General features: G+C 36.0%; 1 protein-coding gene across 1 annotated transcript in view; it reads right to left on the bottom strand.

Moving 5' to 3' along the window:
* Window positions 1–8,303: 8,303 nt before the first annotated feature.
* The window catches only part of LOC134842338 (uncharacterized), a 59,907-nt gene continuing 51,228 nt past the window's right edge, over window positions 8,304–16,982 (bottom strand). The window contains exons 6-7 of the mRNA XM_063858624.1: window positions 13,062–13,292; window positions 8,304–8,515 (exon numbers count right to left, since the gene is read on the bottom strand). Coding sequence (XP_063714694.1) covers window positions 8,384–8,515; window positions 13,062–13,292 — 363 coding nt within the window. The 3' untranslated portion in view covers window positions 8,304–8,383. The remainder of the gene's footprint in view (window positions 8,516–13,061; window positions 13,293–16,982) is intronic.

Here is a 16,982-nt window from a genome sequence, read left to right as displayed (position 1 = left end):
GAACAAAAATGTGAATGCCTGCGATGTAACTAATTACTTCAAAAAATTCTCATTTGCGTTCTGCTATCAAAATAGATATTTTCAAATAAAATAAACTAGCCAGTTATTCGATTCATACGCTACGGTTTTCATTTCTGATATGTCGGTTCAGCAAATCAATGTGTGCGTTGTGAAAGTCAACAAGACCGACAAAGTTAATAGTATCAGGGTGCAGCCATTACTGAAAGTTTCTGTGTGTCTTTAGCCTCAAAAAACAAACCTGGTTGCGTGAAGCAATTACTGCGAAACAACAAAGGCAGGCAGCAGTTGGGTATAATCAAGCAAACCGGTTATAAGCCAAAAATGCGGGCCGGCTTTCTTGCATGGGCGCCGTAAGGATCTTGAAAAATCTTCTAAAGAGATGCATCGTCTGATAAGAAATCGTTCAAGGTTTTTTTAAAGAGATGCATCTTCTTATAACGAATCATTTAAGGTTCTTACAAAGTCCTGCAAGACTACTCTCCTTAGTCAACTAGGGAACAATTGGACAGATCTTAGCATGAGATAAACAAGTGGGATTAAATGGTAGTTTCTGGGCACTTAGCTGAATGGGCACTGTTTATTTGATGTTCTCAATTATGTCTCAATCTGCTCTGGTACTGCTTCGTTACTTCAAGCTATCGTAACGTTTTTCTCTCTTTCATCAGTTTTTCTTGGGACGAATCACAGAAAAGCATCAGAAGCTCCGAGTGTAAGTAAAAGAATAGTGTTGACCTTCAAGGTACGCAACAGATGGAAGTTCGAAGTGTGATTTTTTTCCTTTGAGGTATCAACATGAATAGGCATTTTGAGACACTATTCGATCTTCAAATCTTTGAAAGAACCTAAGTTGCTATTAAAATATCACCACGGGCTACTAAAAAATCACTTCTACTGACAACTCTCATGCTGCTTTTTAACTCGGTTCTACTCATTTAATTGTGTCATCTAACGGTCCTTTGAGTAATCTTTTTTTTTTCTGTAATTTTTGTATGCTAGAAAAACTTGTTTGAAAGGTTTGCTTTGACTTCCGTAGTATTTTCTCTCGGAAAGCCTGGGATGAATAATTTATTTGTTTTTTTTTATCGGTAAAATTCATTTCCAGTGCCGTTCAATATAGTTTAGGTGACCTGGATGGATGCTACTCGAAAAGAAGGGGTGGAATATTCCCGGGTTGACCAAAAATGCTTGTCCTACAATTTTCATATATGAAAAAACGCTTATCATACAGTTTCGTACAATTCCATAGATACAGAAAATGTTAAGAAAACTTTAAGATAAGCATTTTTTCATATATGCAAAATTGTAGGACAAGCATTTTTTCATAAATCAAAGTTTGTTTTTTTAAACATTTATTTCTCAAAATTTTTAAGATGTGTTCGTGACCGAACACAAGTGACTAAACCCATGGTTTACTCGAAACTAGAGTCACCAAAGGGTTGATCGTCTGGCATTTACAATGCATTTGAAACGACCTGCAGTATATAAAAGACATTTTCACAAATCATACACTGAAAGCATCAAACTTTTAATTTTTTCAAGAACTTTGAAAGATGGTTATTTTTAAAATTAGTATTTTCAAATTATCAGACATTAATCAAGGCATATACAAACATGACATAGAAAAGAAATAATAATTTTAGCCAGTTTCAAACAAATTACCAGAGAAACGGAAAAAATCTAAATTTTGTGTATCCAGGACTACGTTATGCAGAAAAAAATAAAATTTGCATGCAAAAATTTTTTTTGGAAAGTGTTTGTTTGAGTAAAACATTCGACTTGCGGTTGAAAAAAATGGGCTATTTCAATTTTACTTTGAAAAATTTTTTGTTGTCGCCACCAGAAAAAAATGCTAGTCATACAAATTTCGTATATGGAAATTGTATGATAACCGTTTTTTGCAAAAAAAAAAACATCGTTTTTTTCATCACCAGACTGTTTTTATTTGGTTCAAATAGCCGCAGAAACTAGTTCAAATCTTTTTTCAATGATTTTTTTGAAATTGTATGAAAATTGTAAGATTAGCATTTCTCCATACATGGAATGTATGAAATTGTATGATAAGCATTTTCGGTCTAGGGAATTGTCAGATAAGCATTTTCGGTATATGGAGGTATAGCATTGCTGTAATTGAGTAGGGATTTGAGAATTAGTTTAGAAATATGTATTTCAATTAATTGCCATTTTAACTCATTTTTGGTCGTGAAAGTCTCGAAATGCCATTTTTTGTTCGCAAAAGATTGGACATAAAACGCAGGATTCGAACCAGCTCAAAGAAGCACTAAATAAGCTTCCAAAACGAGTTTCCTCGGACTAAAATTAAATTTTCCCAACCTAGATAAAAAAATATATAGTGTAGTATTGTGAGTCAACCACTCGCTCAAAATTAGACTATAAATTAACAATTTCAAACCAGTTTTTCCCGACACAGGGACAGCCTTTTGAAACTTTCGATGTTTTTCGATTCACTATGCAAGGGCTTTTATATAATGACTCATATCACTCATTCCAAGGATTATTCGCGAACCTGAATTTGCGAGAAAAACTAAAAGCGCGCCGAAGGCAAAATTTCTCCTCATTTTCAATGGCCGGGAGAAAACTTTTGCTATTAAATTTTTCATCAAACTCTCACTGTAAAAATTTACCACTAAATTCACTTAAGCTTTCCCAAGATCGCCGCGCTTTTCCAGACTAGCGTCATCAATAAAACACCATTGGTATTTGTAATCAGGGTAGAAGACTAAAAAGCAGTTTCCGTTTTGGTCAGGGGATGACGTCACAATTTGCTCTTCCAATCAGCGTGATTCCAGTTCTGACGTTATTAACGATGGCAATGATGGGGCTCGAACCGTATGCAACAGCTAGTATGGGCTGAAATTTAAAAAGACTTTGTCTGGAAAAGACGGAAAATTGTGTTAAATTAAGTTGAAGACTTTCAATTATCTTGCTTGAAAAAATAACTTAATTATTTGTGCTCATAAATTATTTTGAACTAAACTATGAAGTTGAAAGCATTTTTTCAGTTTTTATGGAGATTCCTCGGTGATTTCTCGTAACTGGAACAATTCATCCATAATTGAATCAGCAAGCTTTTAAACGTCGTCACTTAGTTTCATGCTCTTTTAAACCGTGTTAGATCAATATTTGCCGTTAGTCAACTTAGATTGCAACCACTTTAATTTGCCGTTTTTGCTTTCCATTGGCTTGGCTTACAAGTATTTCTGCTTTTAGTTTATCAATTATTGTTCAAAAATTTTGCTATTGATAATGATGATCTAAAACCAACAAATTGGAAAATGCGTATTAAAAAGTTGTCAGAATTCTGACTGCAAATAAAGGATTAATTGCCTGGGTTGACATCCGCACAACAAAATTTCTTATGTGGAGCCTTCGGTAAATTATTGGCCATACAATTTCAAAAAATGAGAATAGTATAAATGACTTTTTTTTCAAAAGAGTTTTTTTTCCACAATAGCAGAAAAATTTAATTTTGAGTACAAAAAATAATATGAGGACGTTCTGTAAAAACACTCAAGTAATGTTCATAAAAACAATTTAACACACTGCGAAATATTTTTCGGCTTTTTTGCGAAAAATGCAGTTCTTGTGTTTTCACACTAAGGAAAATAAGACCAGCTATTTTTCTCAAAAAAAAGACTTCCAAAAAAGGAAAAGCAAAATGTCGTTCTTGCAATTAGTCGCCAAATCTTTTCTATGCGTTTTTTTGTTCAAAATTATAATTATTTTGTCTATAATGCAGTCCAGACACATGTTTCTCACACAAAAAAAAATCAAAAATCAGAACGTGTGTTTTTTGTGTCAAACCAGAAACTTTTTTTCTATTTTTCTAAGGTATCAAATATTGGATCTGTTTAAAAAAGGAAAAAACACGAAAGTATTAAGCAATAATCAAAAAAAATTTCTTCTAGAAATGGTTCCTTCAAAAGTGAAGTTTTATGACTAGCTTTTGCTGGCTGCTCGGGTTTGTTTTGTAGTTATTTTGGTAGGAAAGTACGCTAAGTAAATAACCACATTTTACAATTTTGCATGCAAATTGGTTGAGCGGAAAAATTTGTTTCTGCATTGATCAGATTGTCCGACTAAAAGTAATTTTTCCGCAATTTGAAACTTTGCTTTTCAATTTCGGAAATTCGACTAGTCACGTAAGCATTGCTTATCTTACATTTCCATATATGAAAAAAAACGATAATTGAAACTTGTATTATATGCATTTTTCTACGTAAAAACAAAAATCGACATCGTACAAATGCAAATTGGTGAAAAATTATGTTTTTTGTTGTTTTTTTGCAACATTTTTTATGCCTAAAAACTGCTCAATTTTTCTGATTATATAACCACAATTCACAACGGTTGTTCATGTGTAGTCACAAGTGTGTAGTCACAACTAACCACGTTTTTCAACAGCAGATTCTTTTAAAAGTAGATTTTTCTAACCTGCCTTTTGTGTAATAAAATTGGGCAAAAAACAAATGATAAATTGACCTGGGGAATCTCCAATTATAATTTAAAGACAAAAATGCTAATTGGGCAAATTTTTATGCCAAAAAGCTCGGCTATTCTTATGATAGAGGGACCGAATGATGAAATATTATCAGCCAATAAAAATCAGTAGAAATTTGGCAAAACACTTTTGCAAAAAAAGAATACCGACGTCAAAATTTGCAGAAAATAGATTATTGCATGTACAGATTGTGCAAATATATATTTAGTCTTTAATATTTTAGTGCAATCAGTATCTGTGAAAAAATCAAGTTTCTAATGCGTTTTTGATCTAACAATGTTTCAAATTTTTTTCCGATCCGCTTATTTCGTGAAAGAATAGGTCAATTTTAAACACAGAGGCGAAACTGAGCTTCGCGTCACTTGCGATACAAAAAAAAGAAAGCCACTGAGTAAGAACAAAATTCAAAAAGGTCAAAAAAGTTCAGGATCTATCAAAAAAATTAGGCTAATTTTCAAAAATAAAAAACAAGCCAAGGCAATGGAATGTGAAATGAACATCGGAAAAAATTACCAAGCGGTAACAAAGCCGGAAAACACCTTGGCAGAAACCATTTAAGCCAAAAAAAGTCAAAAAAAAGTTATGTTCCTCTAACCCTTCAACATACACACACAAAAAAATATATATATTTGCACGTCGAATGAAACAAAATGAGGCCACTAAGCCGGTGTAAAACTGGCCGAAACCTATTCAACCAAAAAAAAACGGAAAATAAGAAAAAATCTTTAAAAAAATATTAAAAATTAAAGACTAAAAAAAATTAAAGACTAATAAAAAAAGTCCTCTTCAACCTCAAAACACAAACACTTACAAACAAATTTGTTTTGCTCGTCAAAACACGCATTATGGCCATTAAACCGATATAATATAGGCCATAATCTATCAAGCCAAAAGAAAAAGAAAAGAAAAATTGCTGGAAAAAAGTTGTTGTCATAAAAAACTTGAACTAGAATGTCTGTTAAAATTTTTAGCTTTTTGTGCAATCCAGAAATGAGCATGAAATTTTTGTTTTCTTTGAAACGAATCGAAATTAGGTCACTAAGCCGAAATCATTTAGGTTGAATAAAAGTTTTAAGCGAAAAAAAAACATAAAAAACAAGGCTAGTAAAGTTACAAACACCAGAGATAAATCAGGACACTAAAGCACTACAATAAAAAAAATTTCATAAAACACCAAATCTACAATATGACAACTAAGCCGACAAAACATTGGCAGACAAATATAGAACCGACAATTGTTTGGGAAACAGAATTTTTCTTGCTTAAACAAAAAATTAGGTCCCGTCAGATTCAAACCCAGAACCTAGGCGTATTCGTTACCTCCCGACCAAGTGTGCCGGAGAATCAAAGCAATTAGAATTAATTAGGAACTGAACCTAACTTTAGCATTTCCAATTTTTACCATTCTATGCCAAAAAATTGATATGGGTAGTGCGTGCTGTTTTGCAAGTTCTAATAACTCATGGGCGGCAACTTAATCCGGCGAAGATATCGTTCCACTTTGAATTCAAACAAAATTTTTGATTTCTATGAACTTACAAGACAAGACGTAGAATAAGTATTAAGTGCTTGAGTATGTGGAGGGGTTTTTAAAACAAATTAATTGCGTTGAAATTGATTGATTTAGAAATAAAATTTTAACCTGTCAACTAAGGTGCTACGAAAGCCCACGGATATTAACATCTGTGTGTCTAGAGTTTTGCAGGTAAGCTTTTTCAAATGAAAAGGTTAGACGGCTATTTTTTTGTTTTTCCCAGCTGATTTTTTACAGAAAAAATTCTGGGTCAAACTGTGTGCTCATGCTTAGGGACTAATGTGAGAAGTTAGATCTTTGTGAGTCGTAAGACCTTGCTTCCGGGAAAAAATTTTTCCGCGATCTTCGGTTTCTACAGCTGTTGAAGACGTACGTAAGAAATTTCTTGTAACTTAATTATTGTTTCGACTTTAGAGCAGAACGGAATATTATGCTCGATGTGGTTTATTTTATTCAGTCAATTTTCGCCGATCGAAAAAATAGTTTTCAACAAATTTTTTCATTTCACATTAAAGATATTGACTTCGTGAGCTAAAAAATTAAACAGATATTCTACCTCCAATTATTTTCTGGAAGTTCATGGAGTTTGAAAGTTGGCGAATTGGCCATGTTCTGGAAAAAATTATGCGCGCTTTGAAGAATTTTTTTTTACTGCTGAGAGCTTAACGCGAATTATTTATGCGTGGCTACTTATCCCGCACAACAAAATCGTCCCAATTTGAATTGAGGTTAGCTATTTGGATCGGCTGTTTTGATTTCATACGGCTCAACATTTCACACATAGATACTGTCCAAAATTTAGAAATTTTCCCTAATTTCTTTTCCCAAAAACTATTCGATGTGAAGTAACGTACAGTCGGAACATTCAGGGCTGTGCCCTGATAAAAAGCAGTTTTGTTTCCCTTCAATTCAATTAGGAACTCAAAAATACTAATGAATCCAGGAGAGTTATTGTTTTAGTCAAGTTTAATGCATTTTTCGAAAAAATATTCTTCATTTATTTCATCGGTTTTTTTTTCAAAATACTTAGAGAATTTTTGAGCTGCGATTTTTATGTTCTGGTTATTCCAGTTTTAAATATTGATCTTGAAGCAAAGGTCAAGAGTACGCTGGGTATCAAAAGAAATTACCAGAATTTTTTGACCTTTTTTATTGATGCATTCATTCATTGACCTTCTCTCAAGAATTTTTGATAAGTCATAATCAAACCGGATTATTTTTTAAGCTATTAATTTTTCTTTTTAGATAATTAACATAAATTTTAAGATAGAAATAATTAATTCGAAAACTTTAAGAATAAAAATATGAATGCTTGCGATGTAATTAAATTTTTCACATGGTTCTCATTTGCGTTCTGCTATTAAAAACGATATTTCTTATAAAAACTAACTATCGGGTTAATCGGTTCTTTGGCTACGATTTTCATTTCTGCTATGCCGGTTCAACAAATCAGTGAGTGCGTTTTGACAAACAACAAGACCAACAGCGGTAATAGAATCAGGGTGCAGATATTGTGATGATTCTGGGGGCCTTTAGCCTCAAAAGTTGAACCTGGTTGCGTGAAAAAATTACGGTGAAACAACAAAACCAGGCATCAGATATGTAGAATCAGTTTAATTTTTAAGCTTCCATATAATTGGTTTGGCAGAAAGGCAAACTGGTTACAATCCAGCAATGTGGGCCGGCCTATTTGCATGCGTGCCGTAAGAATCTTTCTAAATCTTCTAAAGAGATGCATCGTCTGATAAAAAATCTTGCAAAGTTTTGTAAAGAGGTGCATAATCTTATGAAGAAACTTTTAAGGTTCTTGCAAGATCCTGCAAGACTACTCTCCTAAATCAATTAAGTAATCACTGGACGGATCTCAGCATCAGATAAACAAGTTAATTTAAATTTTCAGTTCGAAAATAAGAAATATATTGTAAATTTGTGTAAGTCATGCACTCGCTCGAAATAAGATTAAAACTTAACAATTTTGAACCCGTTTTTCCCGACTCCGGGAAAACCTTTTGAACTTTTCAATGTTTTTCAAATCACTACGTAAGGGCTTTAATTTAAAAATCCATTTCTCCCATTCCAAAGATTATTCGCGAACCTGAGTTTGCGAGGAAAACCAACCAAAAGCGCACCGAAGACCAAGTTTCTCCGCATTTTCAATAATCGGAAGAAAACTCTTCAATTAAGTTTTTCAATAAGCTCTCACTGTAAAATCATCACTAAGTTCACTAAAGCATTGTCAAGATCACCGCGTTTTTTCAGACTATCTACATCAATCAAACTACAGTAGTTATTATAATCAGGGCGGGAGACTAAAATGCAGTTTCAGTTTTGGTCAGATGGATGACGTCATAATTTGTTCCCCCAATCAGCGTGAGTCCAGTTGTGACGTCATTATCAATCGCGGTTATGGGGTTTGAACCGGATCCAACAGCTAGTAGGGGCTGAAAATGAAATAGATTTAGGATAGGTGTCTGAAAAAATATGGATAATTACGGTGATTCCTCGAAACTGGAACAATTCATCACCCACTTGAATCGACAAGCTTTTCAACGTCTTCACCTAGTTTCAAGCTATTTTAAAAGTCGAAATAGTAAAATACTGAAGATTTTGAGGAGGCAAATTTGAATTCTAAAACATTTTTGTCGTCTAAATCTTTTATCGTGTTGTTTACCTAGAGCCTTATTAGATCAAATTTTGCCACTATGGACTTTTTTCATGAACATTTCTATACCTACAATTTCGGACTAATAGAATTACAATAGCACTTTCTCGTTGAAAAAAAAACCTATAAAAAATAAGAAAAAAATGTCGTTCTTTCTTTAGTCGCAAAATCATTTCTACGCTTATTCTTTTTTCTAAGAGTATTTTTTGTCTAATACGCACTCTAGGCAGAGTCTTCTCACACAAAAAAGTCAAGATGTTTTTCTGCGAAACCAGAAATTTTTTCAAAATTTTTCCTATTGCAAGATAAATTTCAAGTTTGTCAAAAATAGGAGACAAAGCTAGTCGGGCACTTTCATAGTCCAGAAAAAATGCTAACAGCACAATTTCAAAATGTAGAGAAAATGCTGATGGTAGAAATTTCAGACCAATTTCTAGAAATTAAATGCGCCACAAAATAGGCCACTTTTTTCTACTGCCGATTTTTTTTCAAGGTAGAGATTTTCTAACCAGACACAAAATCGTTACATTTTTGTATCAAAACTGTATAAGCGTCAATTGAAAAACTGGCCAAGCGAGTCTTCAAATGCAATTTGCAGACAAAATTTATTAATCAGCCAATTTGTTATGCAAAAATGTTTGGCTATTCTCATGATGGAAGACAAATAACAAAATATTATCAACCAATCAAAATTAGTAGAATCTGGCGAATACTTCTGAAAAACTGACACCGAGGTCAGAAATTGCAAATTGATTTTCGCATGTACAATCAGTGTTAATACATACTTTGAGTTTTCTTTTTTAATTTTTTCCGCAATCCGTATCTGTGAAAATTCAAATTTGTAATGCCTCTTTTATCTAGCGTTGTTTGAAAATTCCTGCTTCTGCAATCTGCTTGTTTTGTAATCGAGTCTATCAATATTAAATTTTATGGCTTAGATCTATTTGTTACTTTTAGTTTTTCGGTTTTTTGAGATTTTCAAATAATGAACTTTGATTGGCTCAAACTGTGATCATTTCATCATTCAGTTTCCCATCATTCATAATAAAAGTCTTCACTAGAAAAATGCATAATATTTCTATTACTTATTTTAGTGTAGGGACATAAGTGACTAGCTTTTTTCACGTTTTAAAATTATATGACAAACATTTTGTCTAAATACGGGTCATTTTCATATTGTAGCTAATATGAGTGTATTCAAATGATCAATTAGAAAACAAAATGTTTAGTTCTTCAATAAGCTATGTTTTGGACAAACATACTTTAAGGTAATTTTTTACAAATTCAACCCATACACTGGCCCGTAATTTAATTCAACCTTATTCATTTGGTTGTCAGAACTTCAATTTTTTTCTCAAATCTAGAGAAGTGCACATAGTAAAGCCGAAAAATTTAAAAGTTATCTTTTTCGTTTTCAAAGAAAACAAGACTGCTCGTATCAGGGCGAAGCCCCGAATGTTCCGACTGCCTTTTAAGGTTTATGAAGCAGCAGTAATAACATAAAAACATTAAATGAAATAAAATAAAATGAAAATTTTTTTTTCTAAAATTTGAAATTTTTTTATGAAAATCATCCCCCCACACGCCATATAAAGTACAAAAAGAGAGATTTCGTTCCTTGTAACAAATCAATTATGGCAAATAAGCTTCGCTCAACCAATTTGGAACGATTTTTATGACGGATTAAATCTCCGCTTACGCGTTAATAGCGCGAATTATACCGCGCGTTAATTGTCCCAAATTGGTCAAAATGGCTAAAATGGCAACCTTTTAACCCTCAGAACTTTACGAAAAATGATCGAAGGTGAAATATCTTTTCAAATTTAAGCTCAGGACAACAATACCTTTTGAATGATATAAAAAAACTCCGTCTGAAATGGCTAGTTAAAAAGTCGAAATTTGTCTGAAGAAAAAAAAACCCACCCCGAGCACAAATATTCCGTTACTTTCGTATCGAAAGTCGGAACAATTAATCAATATTTGTGATTGGAGCGTATTTTTTCTCCGGTGGTCTTTGGTTCTCGATAAAAGAATTTGCCTCAAATTTTTCAACAAATTGCTTCAAAATCAAAAAGAAACTAATTCATTCCCTTTTTGTGCTATTCCCAGCTTATAAAGTATTAGCAATTAATTCTGCCATATAATATCTTTGCTTCGGTCCATGACTTGCTTTTGAGTAGAAGTTGTCAGAGTCATGGTTATCTTCTTCTTTTTAAGATACACTTGTTTTTTAGACTGTTTAGGCAAAAAAATTAACAGGTAAAAAAATTAAAATATAAAGGAAACGATTTTTTACAACTAAATACAACTAATAACTGAGTGTTTTATAACGTAACTTCAGAAATTGATTTGAAAAATAACCAAAAGCATTAAAATTTTTGAGTAATTGAAAAAAACTGCTCGAAAAAACTGGAACTAAAATGATACTTTTTGCGTAGTCGCCTTCCAAATTGATATCAAATGTCAAAATTTGCGTACATTGTCTTCAACAATCTCATGTTTTTCTGGCTGCGGCCGGTCTTAGCTCAGTTGCAGTGCGACTTTGGACTTGAACTGAGACAAAAATGAAAATTTGAGCTTTTCCACTGCATTTTTAGCTCTACGGTGTGGTGCTCGATTTGAAAACAATTATGAAAATTTCAAAAAAGAAAAGAACAAATTTTGAAATTTTTTGAGATTTTTTTTCAAAAACTTTCCCCACACTATTTGTCAAGTGAGAGTTGTATATTTTGCATATAACAAAGCGCATTAAATAGACCAAATAGAGTGCCTCAATTTTGTGTGGAACGATTTCTAAGAGAGATAATACAAATGTGCTGGTTTAAATTATCCAGATACAGCGCACTATATATTGTTCCGACTTTCGATACGAAAATAACGAAATATTTGTGCTTGGGTGGGTTTTTTTTTCTTCAGACAAATTTCGACTTTTTAACTAGCAATTTTTGACGGAATTTTTTAATATCATTCAGGAGGTATTGTTGTCCTGAGCTTAAATTTGAAAAGATATTTTACCTGTGATCATTTTTCGTAAAGTTATGAGGGTTTAAAGATTGCCATTTTGGCCATTTTGACCAATTTGGGACAATTAACGCGCAATATAATTCGCGCAATTAACGCGTAAGCGGAGATTTAATCCGTCTTATAAATCGTTCCAAATTGGTTGAACGAAGCTTATTTGCCATAATTGATTTGTAACAAGGAACAAAATCTGCCTTTTTGTACTTTAATGGTGTGTGGGGGATTGATTTTCATCAAAAATTTCAAATTTTAGAAAAAAAAAATTTCATTTTACCTCATTTCATTAAATTTTTTTTTGATATTACTGCTCCTCCATAAACCTTAAAAGGCAGTCGGAACATTCAGGGCTTCGCCCTGATACGAGCAGTCTTGTTGTTCCGTTTTTCGATACGAAAGTAACGGAATATTGTGCTCGGGGTGGGTTTTTTTTTCTTCAGACAAATTTCGACTTTTTAACTAGCCATTTTTGACGGAATTTTCTTATATCATTCGAAAGGTATTGTTGTCCTGAGCTCAAATTTGAAAAGATATTTTACCTGTGTTCATTTTTCGTAAAGTTATGGGGGTTTAAAGATTGCCATTTTGACCAATTTGGGACAATTAACGCGCGATATATTTCGCACTATTAACGCGTAAGCGGAGAGTTAATCCGTCTTTGAAATCGTTTCAAATTGGTTAAAAGAAGCTTATTTGCCATAATTGGTTTGTTACAAGGGCAAAATCTATCCTTTTGTACTTTGTATGGCGTGTGGGGGGATGATTGTGATAAAAAAAAATTCAAATTTTAGAAAAAAAAAATTTCATTTTATTTTTTCTTACATTTAATTCTTTAATGTTATTACTGCTCCATAAACCTTAAAAGGCAGTCGGAACATTCAGGGCTTTGCCTTGATACGAGCAGTCTGGTTGAAATTTAAAACGCTTTCTGCTGTCGAATTGAAATGAAATTTGAGTGAAAACTATGAAAACAAAACATGCCTAAACATTTAGCAGAACTAAAAGGATGCAAAAATTTTTGGGCAAATTAGATGCAAAAATTGGGCCCAAAACTTTACGCAAGAAAAGGATCTTTTTTGATTTCTTAGCCAATCGAAAATTACGCAAAACTATCTAATCAATCACTGACATAATTATGTCCAAGTGAGCCCCTTACGTAGCCCAACAAATTTTAAGAAGGGTATACGAGTTGCATAAATACTTTGGAAGAGCTGGGAAAGATAACGTAAATAGTACAGTTATTAGACACACTACAAGCTTTTAGATGGGTCCTCTGTGACATGCGGAAACAAAACTTTTTACTATACCTCAGAGGTGTGAAAATTGATGAAGACGGCATCTTTAGACCCGGATCCACCGGCCACCACTACTGAATCGTTGACGAATCGACTCGAATAGAGATATTCGCCGTCGTCTTTTCTGCTGGGGAAGCGCACACTTCGCAGCAGTTTGTCACTGTTCGGCTCCCACAGTTGCAGTGCCCTCTTGGATGTCCAGGAAGCTGTCAGGATGGTCTCCAACCCAATTCCACCACATACCTGAGAATAGTTTTTTATTTAATGCCAAATGGTTGGCAAAATCCTTTTCGTCAATGATTCTTAACGCAGGTAATTAATCTAAAGCTGCTACTTTTTGGCGTCGGACACTGACTTTTCATACATTTGGGCAGGTAAAAGCCGTGTTAAATTATCTAATAAATCTGAAAGCATCATTCTTTCAACGATCAAGTTGTTCAATGTCACCGATATTGCCAACAGTTTGGCATTAATTGTAAAATATTCGCATAACGAACGTATAGAATTATCCTAAGAACCTTTGTGTAAAAGTTATTCTAATTTTAATAAAAGTTTTGTTTGCAAAAGCTTCATGTGCAAAAGATTTTTTTGAAAAAAAAACTTTTTTTCGCATGAAAAGCTCGAAACTTTTAAAAAATAATAACATCACTGAATTTATGCCTGTGCATAAAAAATAAAATAAAATAATTTAAAGCACTTGGAAAACACTATGAGTGGTTGCTGTTGCAAATGGTTTAGACAGAGTAAAGAAAGTTTTTCGAATATCTTATTGGTTTAAGTTTTTTTACCCGCGTTTTACGCTGTTTAAGGTGTTGGATGCCATTTACATTATCGTATGAGTTCGTTCCTGTGTTCGTTCATCAGTTCGTTCCTGGGTATAGCCTTTTGCATCTTATCCAACTGAATTCCATCTAAGATACTCGTCAGTACTTCCGGGGGAACAAGAGTAGCGGGAATATATCCTCGCGTCAAGGAACTCAACGCATCGTCCAAGATATACCCGTAATTGTGTACCGCCATTTTGAACGCTATCAGTTCGGCTCTGATGGTGTCAAAAGTCGCTGAGTGGTTCGCAATCACTGTGGAATACTTCAATGTTTGTCCATAGAGGGAGTTCCACCTATACATCTTACAGGCACTTTCCTCCTTTCGTTGGTCGTCAGTCCCACCTAGAACATGCCTCAATAATCCCCTGAACAGTTTGAAGTTTGCATTCGAGTCGTGCGATATCATTTTCAGCTGGGTCTGCGTCTTGTTAAGAGAGTGGCCCAAAAGATGCAACCTCTCCCCAGTCTCGAGTACGATGGTCCGGACAGCCCCATCCAAGAACGAAGCTTCTTTGCCCAGCTCATCCAAGTTCGAGTCTCCGTCACAAAGACCAAAGAAGGAGAAGTAGTGACAAAACCCTTCCTTGAGTATCGGAGCTAACACTATGGCCTTCGCAACTCCTCCCAGCGCTGGCTTGATCCACCTTTTTACTCTCGTGGAGCTCCTTTCGTGCTTGTCGACGAACGTCGTAGCTCGGTTCTTCATCTCGTAGAGCACGGCCTCTATTTCACTAATTTCGTACTCAATGCCTTTGAATGCCTGGTAGGTTAGATTCACAAATGCTTCCGTAGTGATGTTGTCACCGCAGATCTTGCCATCCCATTCTTTCCAGCGATCCGCCAACTTATACTGATGTTCCTGGAAGGCTATATCGAGGAGTGTCCGATTAATCGCAGGGACCACGGGGAATGGTACCGAAACCCAAGAAGTTTCCATTGCGCTCGCAATGATGAGGGGAGTCTCCGCCATGAACACTGCTCCGGCGGTATGGTTGATCGTCACTGCCGATGAGGGCCATACTCCAAGTAGCAAGAGGATTGCCAGCCCGACCAGCCATGAGTTCATATGTAGATTACAATTTACGATCTAAACAGCAATAATAATAAAAAAAAAGAAAGACTAAATGAATAAGACCATCGCATCCCTAAGTATCTATTTTCCCCTGGAATTTGGGAAGCCTATAACCATTAAAGTATAACCATTAGTTTGATTAAAGATGTCCCTTAAGTTTTAAGTTTTGGTCTCCCCCCTTATGAAGTTATAGCAAAAATTTTTTTTTTTTTTTTGCTTTCTACAACCTAATTTATCTAGCTAATAAGTATAACGGGGAAACAAAGTTTTAATAGTGTTTGTCTGATTGGTGTTGGATTTAGCCCCGCTCGAACTCATCAATCCCAAAGCGAACAGGAGGTCGCCGTCTACGACTAGGTCGGCCCTCGCCCTCTGCCTCGTGCTCTCCCCTCAACTCCAAGGACTCGTTAGGTTCTAGCGGAGCGAGTTCCTGGTCCGCTGGCGCGTTCAGATGATCGTCTTCCCTTCTGGTCTCCAGTTCGGCTGCGTCGTAAGTCTCCACTACTTCGGCTTCGTTTTGGTTCGGATCCTCTATTGGGTTAGGGTTCTCTAGGGGTTTGTCGTTCAACCGGGCATTCGGAGGTAGTCGTGAGGCAGGTAACCTCAATGGTCTCAACTCGTGGGTCTCTCCAATAGCCATTTCCAACTCGTCGTCTCTAATTTCAGGGTCGTCAAAGACTCTGACCGACCGTGAAGGGGTCGGACGCTTAGGGTGGGAAGTCTCGTTGGATTGCATGTTCTCCTCTACATACGGCTTCAACATGTTAAAATGCAAATACCGGGTCTTTGCGGGGGTGGAGGGTTTGGCCACCTTGTAATTCACTTCAGAGACTTTGGCCAAGACCACATAGGGCCCATCCCATGGTAGGAAGAACTTCTTCGACTTTATCTTCTCTTTCGCCCAAACCCACACTTTGTCTCCCGTCGCGTACGGTTCTCCATGAACTCTTTTCCGATATTGGTCCTTCTGGCGTCGCTGATTAGTTCCCAGTAGCTCTCGAGCGCTGCTAAGGGCGTCCCGGAATTGCTCGTCGAGCCATTCTACAAACCCATCCTGTGTCGGAACTTCGTCGTAGGGTTTTGGGTAGAACAGGTCGATTGGGTACTGGCATTCCTGTCCATGTACTAGATTGAAAGGGGTCGCACCGGTTGTTCGGTGGACGGTAGTTTTATAGACGAAATTCAAGTAGGGCAATACTGTATCCCATGTCCGGGGTTGTCCGCGCAGTACTTTGAAATGACATCCGCTATTACCCTATTATGACGTTCTACCTGTCCATTGCCTTGGGGGTGGTACGGGGAAGTGCGGGATTTATCGATCCCCAGCAGTCGGCACATTTCGAGGATGAGATTACTCCCAAAGTTCTTCCCTTGATCGGTATGCAGAATGTTCGGTGCCCCAAACTTGAGTACCCAGTTCTCGACTATCTCCCGGGCCACCTCTGCCGAATCCATGGATACAAGTGGGACGGCAATTGCATACTTCGTGAACAAGTCCGTCATCACTAAGATGTGCTTCGCACGAGACTTTGCTGCCAACGTCACGGGCCCTAGGATGTCCGCCGCCAATGTATTGAATCGGATCCCCACTTTAAACGGGACAAGCCCAGCGACCCTCTTTTTTCCTCCTGTGCTCCGCGCTGCACAAGTGAGGCACCATTGTATCTTCTTCTCCACGTCTGTCCTCATAGTGGGCCACCAGAACCGTTGACGAATTCGAGCGAGGGTCTTTTCAACTGCAAAGTGTCCGCCGCTAATCTGCGAGGAGTGCAGCTGGTTGAGGATCTCCTTCCGCCCGGTTGCAGGAACAATCGTCTGCAATACCGGACGCAAGTCATCCCTTGGGAACCATTTTTTATAAAGCACCCCCCTCGGATACTTAGTTCGTTCCATCTAGACCAGTAAACTAGGGCCTCGGGTCCGTACTGTATCGCCTGCTCTTTGGGAATGAGGTTTGTCCCCAGAGATGGCATATCACCCGCGTCGCCTCTCGACTCCGCCCAATAGAACACTTGAGACATCGCGTCATCCTCT

Source organism: Symsagittifera roscoffensis, chromosome 3, assembly GCF_963678635.1.
Source record: "Symsagittifera roscoffensis chromosome 3, txSymRosc1.1, whole genome shotgun sequence".
In the NCBI taxonomy this organism is placed as follows: domain Eukaryota; kingdom Metazoa; phylum Xenacoelomorpha; order Acoela; family Convolutidae; genus Symsagittifera; species Symsagittifera roscoffensis.
Note: the sequence above shows the minus strand (reverse complement) of the source record. Positions and strands in the feature narration are given on the sequence as shown.